Raw genomic sequence first — 17,304 nt, 5'->3', positions numbered from 1 at the left:
ATCAGCGGAAAGTGTTATAAATGTGCTTTTAGTCCTTTTACAGAAATTTGTAGTCACTAACCGTCACCGCCGTGAAAGTGTTTCTGATTGTCAAAACAACGTGATGGCCTTTCCCTCACGGTTAGGGAAAGCTGTTAGGAGAATAGCTTAAGGGAAGGAGTTAGGCTCTAACTCTTTTAGAAAGTCTCCTAACACTTTTCCTTAACGGTGTGGTTGTTGTCACAGGGTTAAGGAAAGGTGGATAGGAAAGGAGATAGGAGGGAATATTCAGACAGCCTATGACTAGTGTGTCCACTGTGCATACTTAAACAATCGTCCCTATATAGTGGACATTCGTGGAAACTACTTTCTTACAGAGGCTCAAGAAATATTACAGTAGTGTTCATCAAAATATCAAATTCTTAAGAAAATGAAAAACAAAGAAAACAAAAAACTTACATAATTAAGCAAAGCAATATACACATACTGTATGTATATATTAATATACGATTATACAAACATGATGCAGGCATTTGGATGTCAACGTTTTTCTATGGTCATCTTTAATGTATAGGTGTGGATTACATGCGTTCCCCTGCTATGTTACAGGGGGCTGGTGGGGGTCATGTGATAAACATCATCACATCCCATAATGTGGAGATAAATCCACTAACATCTGACGCTGAAGCTAGAACACGTTTCATGTCTCCTGTGTTCATTTGATGAACATTGTGGGCAGTCTGCCCTCAGAGCCATACCAGTCATTCCCTTTCCTCCACTGGTATGGATGACACTGCATTGGTCCACATCCGAAATAACCCAGGGGGGTGTGAGGGGGTGGGGGTAGAACGTCCATCACTAGTATCGTCTTACCGTAAACTGAGAGAAGATAACACAGCAACATAGAGCATGAGAAGATTCATGTGTTCACAGAGGACCAAGGTTATTTATGATTAACTGAAATACATTTATCTTATTTAATCAAATTATATACATTTTTTAAAAAAAAAAATTTAAATTAGTACCATTTTTCAAATCAAAACAACACAAATTATTAAAGGGATCGTCCACTGTTTTTACAAGTTTGGCCTAAAATCTTCTAAATGTCCTTATGAGTAGATCTATGACTAATAAAACACATTATTATGAACCATATTCATTTAATTTCCTTTTAAAAATGTCTCTATTTTACAGTTTTAGAGCCTGTGTTCCTCCATCTTGAAATCACGTGATTGATGATGTCACACGGCCCCACTGCCTGTAAACATCCCATTGTTTTCTATTGGAGTGAAACATTCAGCCTGATTTTTACATCATTTAACAGCTTTTTTTCCTCATTTCATCAATTTTTAGATCATTTAGTAGCTTTTTAGATCATTTAGTAACTTTTTAGATCATTTAACAGCTTTTTTACATAATTCAGCAGCTTTTTCAGTCAAAACGACAACAACAGTCCGTGATTACTCACTAACTTCATCCACCAGAGCGTGTCAGCGCACTGTTTAAGGGAGAGTAAAGGTCCCTCTTCCTCTCTGCTTCATTGTTTACTACCAAACCACAGAGTTTGAACTGTCACCCCCTGTGATCATAGAGTTTTATTTGACCTCAAAGCAGATTGTCCATGTTGTCTTTTCTTTAACGAGCCTTCAGCAGACATTTAGACAGTGTTCACATGTAATCTACAGCAGGAGAAATGATCCTTTCATCGTGGAGCAGGACTCAGAAAGGCTGTAGAAGGTTATCTCTCAGTCTGGAGCGGATGTAGGAAGTCCTTGAGCAGCACTTTTTATTTCCACCCTGCTGATATTTGAGCTAACCAAATGTTTCCTTATCCCATCAGTTTCCTTTAGTTTCTGTGGTTCCATCCTCGGCTCTCTCTGAGGATATCTGATCCCTCCATAAGTCTATGTATCTTCTACGCTCCAATACAGCCATTGGTTCTCATGGAAAATACAGAAAAATGAATTCACAAACATCAAGTTGTCTTTATCCAAATTTTTAGACATAGACGAACAAGAATCCCTTACACATTTATTTTAATTCATTGTGAACCTTTCCATTCTATATGATGAATTCTACAAACACAAGTGTGAATTCAAGTCTTCTCCTCAATTTGTGAGTTTTCTTTGGGAATTTAAAGAATATACCAAGAATTTGTCCCTTATTCATGCAAGAAAAACATCCAAACTGTGACAATATATAACAATACAATATTGGTCACACTTTATTTTAAGTTTTATACATAAAGGCTGACATTGCACTGTTATTATTATGACATGACACCTGATATTAGCATAAATAACTTAGGTGTCATAAAGGCTGTCATTAAGTGTTGTTCGTTACCCTAACCCCAAACCCCTTGTTACCCTAACTTTAACCCTATACCTACCTAACCCAAAAAATGCCAACATAGCTCCAAAGGTGTCATCATTTAGCAAACCACACTTAATGACGGCCATTATGACACACTTTTCATGCTAATGATCTGATAATGACAGCCTAATGTCAGCCGTATGGATTAAAATTCAAGTAAAGTGTTGCCGCACAATATTTTTGAAGCAGAATAGTGATTTATCCTTTTCATTTCTGTATGATTCTTATTTGCTTGTCCCCTTTCTGTATATTTGTATAGTGTAAGTACATTTGTATTTTTAAATTAATTAAAAAAACTATATATATATATATATATATAATATATATATACTTCTATATTTCTTTCTGTAATATGTTTTCATTTATTGTTTGTTACTGAAATTCAATAAAAAGTGACGTTACAAAATAAAAAAGTGGGTGAGTGACGCACAGCGGTGTGGTAAAGATGTGGTTAGCTAACTTTAACCCTTTCCTAACGTTACATACTTTTTGGTAACTTGAGCATCATCAGAGTTGGCCCCGCCCCCTGAAGGGATACGTCATCTTGCTTGCCAGGGAGTTAGGGGATGTCTTCTCGCGACATTTGGTTATGTCTTGTTTATAAGCTAGGCTATTACGAACATCTCGCGATAGCTGTGGTCCCGCGCCCCCCCTCCCTGCAGTGATGCCACCCCGGACCGTGTATAACAGCCTGAGAGAAGCGGAGCCGGAGCCAGCCTCAGTCCGGGAGGAGCCGCTACAAGGTCGAGCATCAGCCCCAGCTTGTGGTCCGTGGGCCGGCCTGAGGCCACCGTCAGTGAGGCTAACGAAGAAGAAGAACAAGCAGCTACCGGCTCAGCGCGTGCTCATCTCTGCCCCACGCGCTGACAAAGTCTGTCACGCCATTCTCGCGCACACCGGGTTTTTCCTACGACATGTCAGCGACACCCTCCGCGCCTTCCTTTCTGACAGAGAACCCCGCGGGGGACGGGGGTCTGCTCGGGGTCGACGCCGGGCCGAGGCTCACCGGTCCGACCCCCAGTCAGAGCCGCTTCCAGGTGGACCTGGTGTCCGAGGCTGGGGCCGCTGCGGAGGACCGCTCCCCCAGCTCCGATGGGTCGGCTACAGCCCAGGAGGGCCCCGCCACTGACCCGGGGGCCGGGGGAGAGGAAGCCAAGGGCCGCTTTCGGGTGGTGAACTTTGCGGACCCGAGCGAAGCGGGCAGCGCGGCCTCTCCGGAGGGGGGAGCCCCAGGGGAGGGTCTGCAGAACGGGGACACGGTGATGAGTGAGACCAGCCTGCACTCGTCCACCGGGGGCCAGCACCACTACCACTACGACACCCACACCAACACCTACTACCTGAGGACGTTCGGACACAACACCATCGATGCGGTGCCCAACATCGACTTCTACCGGCAGACGGCCGCCCCCCTGGGGGAGAAACTCATCAGACCCACCCTGTCGGAGCTGCACGACGAGCTGGACAAGGTGAGTCACAGTGGCCCCCCCGGAGCCAGGAGAGGGGTCCCTGGGCTGGGAGTTGGTGAAGGGGAGCCAGGTGAGGACACGGGACACACACGCCCTCCTCCTCTCTGCAGGTTATTGATGTTTAGATTCACCAACATCTGAACTGATGGAGGAATTTGGTTTTTCGTCCTTTAGTTCAGTGTTTCTCAAATGGTTACGTGTACCCCTAGGGGTACAGGGGGTACTTGGCAAAATTAACAAATAAAAATATGGGGTTTTATAATGTTTGTTTTTAGTTTTAAATTCCAATCACACTAAATATTACTAGAAACTCACAAAACGACAACAAAAACACACTAAATAGGATGATCTATAATACTGAATAATACAAAAGTCAGACAAACAACAAAATACACAAAATGACACCAAAAACACACACATTAATACATTAAAAACAAATACACTAAATGAGAGAACAAGACAAGATCACTATAAAATACACAAAAATAACAGATACATACAAAATGACACCAAAACACACACTGAGAGAATAATTTAAATAATACCAACACACAAAATTCCATAATTATGATCTATAGTTGTTTTTTCACAGAATCCTGAGCAAAATGTTGTAATCAGACATAAGAGGGGACTTGGGCCAAAAAAACCACCGTTCTATATCTATTTTTTTTAATTCAACCAACCAAAGTTAGTGTTGAAAATACACATAATATTAAAAAAACAACAACATAAATCTATATATTTTCCTGTTCAACATGCATGTTACAGCATGCCTGAGAAGTTTATTTCAAAATTAAAGACAAGTCTAACATGAGACATTATGTATTTAGTTATTGTACCCACCCAGTACAGGTCCGTGACCCACTTTTGGGACCCGACCCACCTGTGGAGAATCGCTGCTCTTTAGCATTTATCAATCATCTTCAAAAATACCACAAACTAACAATAATATTGCTCAATAAAATACTGTAATTTATTCAAACAGGATTAATTTTTGCTGTAGAGGCAAATGTAATCACACTTGTGACTTTAGGAGACAATAATTCGTTAGTTTGCTGTATTTTAAACATGAATACTCCATTGGTATTTCTTTTGAATGCACTCTTATTATTTGAGTTTGTGGATTATTAAACCATAGGAAACTGACGTACGAGACACAGGAAGGAGTTCAGGAGAGTTCACTGATACACAAAATAAAATGGCATTATGAATTTATGGAGAGAGGGTACAGCTGATTAGAAGACAGGACCAAATAATAACACAATGAAATGATCTGCACGTGCTAATGCATATACAACATGATAGGTGTGTTTGAAAAGTTGAAAGCAGTCTGATGAAAGGACAGGAAATATGAAGCTGTTGTGATGGCTTTGGAGTTGTTGTAGATCAGTGTTTTTATTTGATGGGTGGTTTTTAATGCAGATGTTCTGCTTATTGTTCTGTGAGAGTTTTTATATTGGACATTAGTGTAGTCTAAACACACCCGGGCAGAACGTACACATGATGTGACATTAGCAGGAAGTCCTTGTTGGGATTTGATTTAACAGTTTTGGCTTCATCAGATTATTCAGGAAGAGGAGCAAACAGTTCTTTAGTAGAGACTGGCTTCACCATACAATATGTGAATAGAAACAGATGCAGTTGGAAAATAAATAATCATGCTTTTATTTTTTTTTATTTAACTCGTTCCATGTCATTTCAACACATTTTCAGGACATTCCATGTACTTTGGTTTCAAATATTCAAATTTTTTTTTTTTTTTTTTTACAAATTGTTCCATGACTATCCAATATTCACACTGTAAATATTTAGTTTGATCTGATTAATACTTTTTAAGATATGGACAATTTAGTGAGGGGGGTGCATCATTTTTTTTTTTTCTATTTTCAGTTTCTAATTTCTCAGAAACTACATCACCAGATAGGATGTATAGCAGATCTTTTTCTATATTCTGAGAGTAGGTGGAGCTATATTACTATACCATATTTACCTTTCTATGTGATGGAGTTCCTGACATATTGAAAGCGGGAAATGGAAGAACAATGACACATAACCCCCTCACTAAATTATTAATATCTCAAAAAGCATTCATCAGATCAAACTAAAAATATACAGTGTGACTATAGAATAATCACGGAACAATTGGTAGAAATTTCAGAATTTTCTGAGACCAAAGGATGGAATGAGCTTTTCCAGTTTCAAATTAAATAGAAATATTAAAAATGAAATAAACAGTAACATAAACAAGATCATTGTTTGCTATTTAAAGGGCCAAATCAGGTCAACATGGCATTCTATCTGTGCATGAACTCTGAATAACAAGTTATTTAAAACTCCTACATTAAAAATCATCACATCACACAGTCACATACACACTGCTAATATTTAAGATATTTATACGATATATTTAAAATCGTGAGATATCATCCATTCCCAGCCCTATTCATTAGTTTAGTTTCAGTTAGCACTTCTCAACTCACACACAGAAAAACAAAGAGACCAAAACCAAACACACGAACCAGGCTTTAAAACCACTGCATCTTTCACGCTCGTGCTTTACACACACGATAAACACAGTTTTCTGTTTATTTGTGTAACTCTTCCATAGCTGAGTTGTTCCTCTGAATCCAGGTTTTATAGTCTGAGCTATTTGAAGCTGCACTAAATCATGGCGTTTAATTAGATAACAGGGTGTTAGGACAGAGATGTTTACGACACACTAATACATCAGTGTCTGTGATTGTGTGAAACTTACGACTAGGATCATTCTGGGTGGAAGTACTTGGAGTTTTTATAGTGAAGGTGAATGATTGATGTTTTCTGGGCGTCTTTCCTCAAGGTTTTGGTCTGAGCTTCAAAGTGAGGCAGTGTTGGCAGCGCCTGGTTGTTGATGTTGTTTCTGTTTGTGACTAAAACCTGGAACAGTGAGAGAAACCAAGCATCATTCTGCAATTACAACTAGGGATGTAGCGATTAATCGTAAGGCAGTTAAAAATCAATTCATAGGTATCACGGTTGATATTGATTTTCTGAAAATTGAATCGCAGTCCTTTTTTTAACCAGCAGAGGGCTGGTATCCACAAGTGTAGGCGGCGGGCGGAGTCTGCTAATACTTTCTTTCTGGCTGCCTTCCACTCTTAAATATGTTAATAAATGATTCATTACCCCTTAAGCACCGAAAGAAAATCTGTAATATTACTTGAATATCTGTAAAAGTCACGTTTTTCTATTAGCTCTGTCTGTTAGCATAGCTTCTCTTCTTCACTGCAAGATATCTGCATGCCAATTGACCACTGTGTTACCAGTGCCCTCTGCTGGTCCAAACAAATATGACGTAAATCAGTGTAATCACGGTTTGTTTGTTTTTTAAAGTCCAATTGTTAAGGCACAAAATACATTTTCAGTTGCACTTTTAAAAGAAAAAGAACTATCATGCAGTTTTGCATTGTTTATTATAGAACCAGAATTTAAATTGATAGGCTTCATTTTCATTTGTATTATTCCTTTATTTATTTCATTCAAGATTTATTTTTAGTTAAATTGCATTGTTTTGAATTGTTTATCAAGGAATTCTTTTGACAATGAAAAATAAAATAAAAATAGTACAGTATTTTCTAGTTTTTTTTTCCCAAAAAAAAAATTGGCCTACAGTCCCATTTTGTAAAATAAATCGTGAGAGAATCGTATCGTGAACCCAGTATCGTGAATCGAATCGTATCGGGAGTTGAGTGAATCGTTACATCCCTAATTAGAACTACTAATGCATGTAGGGCCTGAAATCACAGAGGTCACCGAGAAACAGAAATGGACACGTTTTAGGACAATGACTGTGTTGTAAATGTCACACTGACGTATATTATCCACTACAAGCTCAATGAGTTTATACCATAAGTATTCTTAGAATATATATTATACTTTATTACCATATATGTAAATACAAACTGCACTATTTTTTCTGCTGCCTATCCTGTTGGGAGTCACTGCTTGGAGCCACGGACCCATTGTTTACACACATCAGCTGTTAGCACTCCATGCTAATGCTACATCTGCATGTGCAGCGAGACCCGGTGTAGTGTAAGGAGGAAACGATGGGGATGTTTACGGATTCGTGGCTCACAGCGCTAACAACGGACTCGGTTGTGGAATTGGACGGTTTCCAACTTTTAAGCGATGACGGACGACGGAGAGCGGTAAGGAGAGAGTCTGGCTGTGTTTGTGTGCGGAAAGGAGGAGTTGCTTCTCTGCTTCTGCAGCAACGCGCACACACTTTTCCGACTCAAAATCACTTCACGTTGTTTGATTGCGTCATATGCTACTATTCGGCCTTGCTTTTAACTCACTAAATCGAAGGTCGAATGTGTTTTTTATTTTTTATCTTTTTTTCAATATTCAGCCAAATATATTCGGCCATCGAATATTCGGTGCATCTCTAGTAAGGATGACGAGCGTTCCCACTGAAGTATACTTCAAAGATTCCCAAGATGCCTTTTGAATTTCCAGTGTTAAAAACCTTGTTGACACTGAGGCTAAATATCTCTGTTGATTCTCCACCTTTACTTTGAAAGTTCTGAAGACATTTGAAGTGAGAAAGTAAAATATCAACATGTGTTTATTTAATCCATAAAACTCACAAAGACACATTTCATTCACACATTTTCAGAGACCCTCCATTGTGCTACTGACTAAACTTCCTGTTAACTTCAAAATTAGAGCCTTATTTACATTGAAAAATTAATTGAATAGAAGAAAATAGGCTTTTATTTTGAAAAGGAGATGTTTGATTTTTAGCTTGAACCCAGTCCCAGGACCATTTTACATTCCACTCCCAATGCATCATGGGACGATTGAGTATGACTAGTGTGCATACTTAAAAAATGTCCCCATGTAGTAGGGCTGCACGATTATGGCCACAATTATAATCACAATTATTTTGATGATGTTTATAATCAGTTATTTATCATATTAAGGAAAAATCTGTGTTGTTATTGCACTACTTTTAAACAAACAATATAGTTTACAGTGCAAAGTTAAGCTTTAAAAGGGAATTATAATAAAATATAATAAAAAACTTCAATAATTTAAAATATACCAAAGGCTATCTGTAAATACACTATTAATGAGTGCAGAGCCCCAATATTGCAGACGATCAGGTTAATTTAATGGTGGCAAACAAAATCGTGATCACGATTAAATATTGATTAATCGTGCAGCCCTACCATATAGTATAGATCTAGTACTTCTCACCTACTCAATATTTTTATACTATCTAATGTGAACGCACTACATACTAACTTTAATGCCACACTTAGAATGAGTAGTATGTTAGAATGACATTTACAACACGGCCATAATCCCATCGCTAACTGAAATTTCAGAACTTGTAAAATGTTTATTTTTTATTATTCTTTGTTCCAACCTTACTTTAAAGCTAAATGGTGAAGGCGTAGGGGATGTAAATCACAGCGTAGGGGCTCCTTATGCTCAACTGCACTGGAGAGAACCCTGATTTATAACGACAAACTCAACGCTCTTAGGTAATAGGTATGTTTTGTGACATTTACACCATGTTTTTCTTTGTGAAACTAGAAGCTGAACGTGTAGCAAACAGATCAGACTGATGTATTCCACACGTCTGAAGCCTGGATATATAGAATTAATCACAACTGATAACGGTAATGACTTTTAATTAGGTCGAGCCGAGGGAAGAGAAATGAAACGGTGTGAATGGAAAGGAGAAAATAATGAAAAGACTGCAGTGAAACATTTAGCAAACGAGTGGAAGAGATTTGAGAAATGTGACTTCTTGTTGACATTCCAACGTGTTTGTGAGAGTGAGTTGTTTGTGTTTGAAGCTGATGATAAAGAAGCACTAAAACACTGTTTGTTGTTGTAGCAGCACTAAGTGTGTGTTTGTGTGTGTTCATTTAGTCTCAAGTATGTTATGAAATACTTATCGCTGGAAAAACCCAACTTAGCAACATGATTAAAGCTCACGATGTAGCGGCTGTATGCTAAGCTTCACATTAAAGAAACGCTTCTTGTCCTCAGTCCAATCATTCTACTGGAAGCTCCATAAGCTTTAAAGGCTTAATAATGGACAGGAAGCAGCTTTAATATCACCCAATAAATTATTCACAAGACTGTAAAAGACACATGATCTCACCAGTGGACCAGGTGATCATAAATAAACACATTTAGATTCAGGTATCAGTGTTTCTAATTTACTCAGCATGGATCAACAATCACAGATTAACTTATTATTTGAAGGTTTCATTCATTCTGACGGAAATTTATATTTATCTCCTGAAATGTTTTGATTGTCAACTCCCAGTCTTCTTCAGAGGCATCTGCTAATTGCTTTAAAGTTTGTTTTTTTTTTACTCCCGCGTAATAATTGGAGCAAGTTATTTTTGAATACTAAGTTAAGGTTTCCTTTCCATAATAAATAAGCATGAAATATGATGAAAAGAGGTTAAAAGTGACAATAATGGGTCAACATATGTGGCATTAGATGGAAAAGTGGTGGAAAAGGTTTATAAGTTCCTAAACAGTCTTAAAAGTGGAGAAAATGTGTAGAAAAGGCACTGAAATTTGACGGAATAGTGTCAGAAATGGGAGTAATTTAGAAAATGTGCAATAAAAGGAGCAAAAATATGGTATGAAACAAACCTGGAACTACAAAAGTCTACAAATATACACAAAATACAAAAAAAAAATCCCAAAATTTTGGAAAATTACAGATAAATTCACTAAAACACAACAAAATTTCACAAAATGACTCCAAAGACACAGGAGACAACTCCAAATACACAGACATTTACAAGATAACAAAACTGTAACAAATATACAAAGGTCTCCCAGGAGAAGCATATTAAATTACAACAAAATACACTAAAGGACCACAGAAACAAAAAAAAATACCTTTCATTGTTTCCGGTGTTAATGCCTAGAAAGTGGAAAAAAATGTAGAAAAGGCGTTGACATTTGATGGAGAAGTGTCAGAATTAGAAATGGTAGTAATGTAGCAAATATGCATTAAAAGGAGAAAAAAAATGGTAAAAAATGGTTCAAAGTGTCAATATTGGCTTAAAAGTGGCTGAAATGTGCTAATGTAATTTAGAAAGTAGACACAATTAGATTAAACTGGCAAATAATGGGCATGACTAATGGTGACTGTGGTTAAATTGGCAAAAATAAGCATGAAATATGGTGAAAAGAGGTTAAAGTGACAATCACGGGTCAAAATATGTGACATTAGGTGGAAAAGTGGAGGAAATGGTTTATAAGTGCTGAACATTTCTGGAAAGTTGAAAAAATGTGCAGAAAAGTTCATGAAATGTGACGTAGAAGTGTCAGAAATGGGATTAATGTACCAAAAATACATTAAAAGGAGCAAAAATATGGCAAGAAAAAGTGATGAAAATAGGTTAAAATATGGTGAGTTTGGTGTAGTTGCAGAAAAAGGGTAAAAATAAGCAACATGTGGTACGAGATGGCACTACTTGAGAGAAAGAGGACAATGAACAAATAAAGTGTCAGTCTTGGTCCCACGCCAGGTGTGGAACGATCGGAAATGAAAAAAACTATAGAAATGTATCCATTCAAGAGCCACTAAATCAGTGTTTTTCAACCCCGGGATCGGGACCCTATGTGGGGTCGCCTGAAATTTCTGAAAAACTAAGGGATTGAAAAAAAAAATGTTTACAGCACAAAATCTTAAACAACTATTTTTATACTTTCACTTTGTGAAATAAAACTCTAGTTCAACAAAAATGCAGTAAAAATATCTATAAAATATCTGAGCTAGATTCTAGAATTTCTAGAAAAAAAATGTCTTTGGGGAGAAATCCTTTATCAAAATGGGTCACGATCCAAAAGAGGTTGCAAACCACTGCTCTAAATACAGTTTTTTACCACTTATTTTTTTTATTATTAAACATGTCTTATCACTCGTTCATTCCATAATTATGATCTATCGTTTAGTTTTCTAAGCAAACATTGTTGTCAGACAAAGGGGGGACTAGAGCCAGTAAAGGTTTGAGAACCAATGTTGTCCCGCAGCGCTAAAGTGGTGAATTAAAGCTGATGCTGGAGAATAAAGGCTGCAGGGGTTATGTGCACATGTACACGTGATATAGATTTGCTCTAAATGTCAGACATCAGTAGAAGGAGGGGTGCTGTGGTGTCAGCACCGCTGCATTAAAGCAGATATGAACAGTTGACAGACGGCGTGCTTTCATTAGCCGCTGATGCTAAGACGCTACGTCACGTGTCTGATGGTCATGACTTTACTTTAAGATCCAGTTTGTTGTGCTGAGGTGAAGGTCGTACTGACCTTGGTGTGTGTGTGTGTGTGCGCGCGTGTGTGTGTGTGTAATATTTTCATGTGCAACGCCACATCGACGTTCTGATTGGATATTCCACTGTAGCCATTGACATGGACTCATGGATATTTTACAGAGCGCTCGATGATGCCTTCAGGGTCTTGTTAGAGAGGGTTGAAAAAAGAGCTGTTGGTTGGTCGAGCATTTTCATTAAACGGGTCAGGGACATTAGCATTTAGCAGGGGTTCTCAACCTTGGGGCCAGGACACCAGTTGCCTTATAGAACCTAAGAATATTTTCTGTACAATCTGCCATTTTAGCATTTTTACACTTTTTCTGCAACTTCACCAAACGTTTCATATTTTAACCTATTTTCATCACTTTTTCTTGCCATATTTTTGGTAATTTTTATGTATTTTTTCTACATTACTCCCATTTCTGACATTTCTCCGTCACATTTCAATGACTTTTCTGCACATTTTTTCCACATGTTCAGCACTTATAAACCCTTTCCACCACTTTTACACCTAATATCACATATGTTGACCCGTTATTGTCACTTTTAACCTCTTTTCACCATATTTCATGATTATTTTTGCCAATTGAACCACATTCACCATTTGTCATGTCCATTATTTGCCAGTTTAAACTTATTGTTCTAACTTTTTAAATTACATTACCCCTTTTTTACCACTTTTCTGTCCCATTTTGGCCGCTTTAATTTGTAGCTTTTAAGCGATTTCTCTTTTTTTTTTTTTTTTTTTTAATCATTACCTTTTTAAAAATTGTATTTAATTCAATTAAATTTAATAAATTTTTTAAAATGTCTCTTTTAACCCATTTTATTTGTGATTAAAACAAGGATTCCATCTTTAAGATGATTATATACTACGGCCCAAACAATAGTAGTAAACTTCCTGGATAACAGTGGATATTATTAAGATGAATAAATAAAGGTGGTTATCATCACAGATGAGAACCACTGGCATATAGGAGGACATGCTACGTTAGCGTTGCAGCCATCATAATGTGTTGTTGAGTATTATTGATAAGTCTGGACCAGACGAGCACAAACATGCTGTATTGAAATATGGATCTATGTGGGGTTGTAATGATAGGACAGGGGGAGGGGCTAACAGATATCACACACACCTGTTTTAACACAACTTTTCTGAACAGATGAAGCATTGAAAGATAAAAATAAACAGTAGTTGACTTAATCCACCCTATTAGGCATGTTTAACATGATTTCAGGTTTTTAATAGCCTGTAATGAGATCTAATTATGGAAAAGTGATAAAACTGTAAACGTAAACAGGGTAAATCAGAGGCTCTAAAAGCAACAGGTCAGTCAGTCACAGTATCAATTTTTATTTTATTTACAGTAGCTCCATTTGTTTTGGCATAAGTTACTGGACTTGTTTTTCATGGAGTCGTGGCTCTGGTATTTTGTTCTTATTACGTTGACCAGCAGATGAACTTTGATTATGTTTACTATGAAACCTGTTGGTTAGTTTTCTGACTCACACTGTGTGTGGGGAGTGTGAAACCTGGTCGATCAGTGGAATAATGGCTACATTTGTTTCATCTAGTTTTAGTCCAAATGATGCAAGTAGGACCTTTAAAAACATTACATTTTTTTAAAATTCCACTTCATCTCCCCCCCAAATAATAAATAATAATAAAAAAGAAAACCACAATTAAGCAAATGCCAAAATGAAAGTGTACTTTAAAGCCATGTGTAAGCTACAATTAAAAGGTAGATCTAAGTTGTCCTAACTCCCTCCCTGTTTGCAGCACTCCACAAGAAATGGGCGGAGCTTCACAGACAGAAAAGTTACGGCGGAACTTTGTGGGTTCTGTATTTTTGAGTGACTGATGAGTTGCGTAGTTTTTTGGCATTTCAGACGGGTGGTTAGTGTGGACGCTTCCACATGTTTTTCAGCTCAGGACCTGGAAACATTTCCCCAAACGACCTTCGCCTCACGATGACGCCATTACATTCACATTATGTCACGTTTAGCATTTAACAGTGGATTCTGTTTTTATTGGTCGATTCTGTGATCCGTGCCCACAGCAATGGTGCCGGGTCGGGAAATGCCCGTATGCTGTAACGTCATGTGGGAACGATATATAGCTGAGCCTGTGGTCACGTGACTGCCGCAAAGTTAAACATTTTCCTGGTCACATGACCTGGTGAAAGACGGTTTGTCTCCTCCAAACTTACATAGTCGGTATTTCCAGAGGAAAGCTGCGCTCGGAGCATTGATACTGTCAATCGCTGTATATTGACCTGAGGAATCATTTAAAATAAATCATACAAGTCTTTAGGTCAAAGTCCACCGTGTGCCTTTAAACGTTAACAAGATGGAGGAATTATTCAATTTGGAATTAAAATCATAATAAACCCAGCCACTTACTTTGGATTTAAGTTTTATTTGTAATGGTCATTTTAGATTTAGGTGTTTACAAGGTGATTTTTAATCCTTTTAAAGAGAATGTAACTATTATTCTGAATTAAAGCTCTCCTGTAAATGTAGCCAATGGGATGTTTACAGGCAGTGGGACTGTGTGACATCATCAATCACGTGATTTCAAGATGGAGGAACTAAGGCTCTAAAACTGTACAGTAGTCACATTTTTAAAAGGCACTTGAATGAATATGGAGCATAATACCGTGTGTTAAACATAGATCTATTAATAAGTGCATTTTAAAGACTTTAAGCCAAACGTGTGGAGGATCGTTTTAATAACAGTAACTTTAGCTCGAGTCTTTTCCAACGGTCCACGCACGCTGTAACTTTTCATTAAAAATGTGGCTCAAAGTGCCGCCCAACCCTGGATTTAAAGCAAAGCTCGCTGCTTTTGGAGAACGTATGAATTTCTGATGTGTTGCTGCAGGCGTTACATAAACAGGCAGGAGGACCTGTTTTATTTATCCAGAATAGATCCCAACAGGCTGAAGCTGAACAGCCTCTCACTGTCAATCCACGCTGTGTGTGACACTTCACCTGTCAGACTGACTGACGTCACCTTGGACGGGACAGCTGACTGTCAGGGTCAGCTTCTCACGTCTCAAACCATTTCAGCAAATATTTTGATCTAAAATAATCCCATTCAGACATTTAATAGTGTTGGTTTTCTCTTTCTTCTGGTTTCTCCCTGTTTAACACTTTAACATGTGTAAGACGAGCAGAAGGTTTCAGAGAGTTGCCACATTTAGCGGATGTTGCAGTTAAATAGTTTCGTCACATTTAGAACACAAAACATTTGATTCTTTCAACAACATTTGGGTCATTCCATGTTATTTCAACTAATTTTTAGGACATTTTTAAAAAATTTTTACCAATTGTTCCCTGATTATTCAATAGTCACACTGTATATGTTTAGTTTGATCTGATGAATACTTTTTGAGATATAGACAGTTTAGTGAAGGGGGTTTTGTGTCGATTTTCACGCATTCCTTTTTTTCTTTTCTTCCATGTTCATCTTCCAATAATTCAGGAACTCCATCACATAGAAAGGTACATATGGTAAAGTAATAAGCTCCGCCTACTCTCTCAGAATATAGAAATATCTGGTGGACATGTCAGCTACTCTAAGTTGGGAAAAAGTTTGTCGGATTTTTGGTATTTTTAGTAAATAATTGTGTCTTGGGTGAAAGATTCTCAAAAAATACCTTTTTTTTTTTTTTTTTAACTATTTGGCCAATAACTCCATGTGGGAATACAAGAAAATATCTGATCTCTATTTTAATTTATAGTATAAAAGTTATTCTTTCTTGGGATATAAGATAATTTTTAATTATTTATATTTTTGGACCCCAACTTTGGATTTTTTCACGACTAGTTGATATTGAAAATCCTTTACATGAGACATTGTAGCTCGGCTTTGTGTCTGATAATCATTTATTGTTTATTAGTTTTTTAACTAGTGACATAAAAAAATATAAAAACCATTGAATCATATAAACAAATTTTAAATGTTTCTCTCGAAAAATCCAATAAACTCTTTTCCTATTTAGAGGAGTTGACATGTCCACCAGATGTATAGCAGATGTTTTTCTATATTCTGAGAGAGTAGGTGGAGCTTATTACTATACCATATTTACCTTTCTATGTGATGGAGTTCCTGACATATTGAAAGATGAACATGGAAGAAAAATAAGGACACAGGCCCCAATAAGTATTTATCCAATCAAACTAAAAATTTACAGTGTGAATATTGAATAATTACAGAACAATTGGCAAAAATTTTTGAGTTTTTTGAGACTAAGTGCGTGGGATGTCCTTAAAATTTGTTAAAATTACATCAATCCCTGAATTTAAAATATTAAACTGAGAATCAATTCTTCAAACTCCTGTAACGATGCAGATGTTTTTACATCAGCATTAAATTAAACTGAAGTTGACCTTTTAAAACCGTAACTAAGCTGTTACTATGTTGTGTTTAGCAGCTGTTTTTCTCACGCGCACACACTTGAGCACTTGTATATTTGTTTGCTTTTTTTAGTCGGGACTTCCTGTGCTCATTCCCCTCCTCCACTGCAGCCAATCGAGTGAAACAGGAAGTGGATCCGCCCCGGGCTTTTTGGCGTGGCCTTTGACAGGAGAGGGTCCTTTTGTCACGGCGTCGGCCCTAACCCAATGAGCTCAGCAGCTGTTGACGCATGTACACACGCACATGCCGTTAGTAAACAGCCAGTGAACTGGGCTTTGTCACAGACAGGAAGTGCTTTTCCTCAGAGGAACACTCACGCTTCCTTTTGTCTTCCCATCTCCATGAACACAGCCTGGAATAGCACCGAGCGCTGCTTTCTTTGTACCTTCTGCAGTGATTAAAGCAGCGCTAGAACAATAGGAGTGTGCACTCACACCAGTTTGACTGACTAAGTCTTTGTGCTGGTGTGGAGCTAAAATAAGACAAGTTACAGTTTAAACCTTTGGTTTTTCCTTTGAAACCGGATACGTTTCCTTCTGCAACATAAAGGTTTGTCTATAGTTGGCCAACAGTTATAGATTCTTTGATAGTTTAGCTTATAATTAGCAAGACGCTACATTTCTATCACTTTTAAATGTTTCTTTTTTAAAACACGCCATGACATGACACGGCTAATAAATCTATGGTTCTATTCAAACCTAGCTGGCTCTTTGTTAGCAG

General features: G+C 37.5%; 1 protein-coding gene across 2 annotated transcripts in view; it reads left to right on the top strand.

The window, feature by feature from the left end:
- Window positions 1-3,029: 3,029 nt before the first annotated feature.
- slc12a2 (solute carrier family 12 member 2) overlaps window positions 3,030-17,304 on the top strand; it is a 57,482-nt gene continuing 43,207 nt past the window's right edge. For both annotated transcript variants that reach the window (XM_028462388.1, XM_028462387.1), the window contains exon 1: window positions 3,030-3,821. In XM_028462388.1, the coding sequence (XP_028318189.1) occupies window positions 3,267-3,821 (555 nt within the window). In that variant the 5' untranslated portion in view covers window positions 3,030-3,266. The remainder of the gene's footprint in view (window positions 3,822-17,304) is intronic.

The sequence above is a fragment of the Gouania willdenowi genome, chromosome 12 (genome assembly GCF_900634775.1).
Source record: "Gouania willdenowi chromosome 12, fGouWil2.1, whole genome shotgun sequence".
NCBI lineage: Eukaryota > Metazoa > Chordata > Actinopteri > Blenniiformes > Gobiesocidae > Gouania > Gouania willdenowi.
This window is presented reverse-complemented; position numbering and strand designations above follow the sequence as displayed.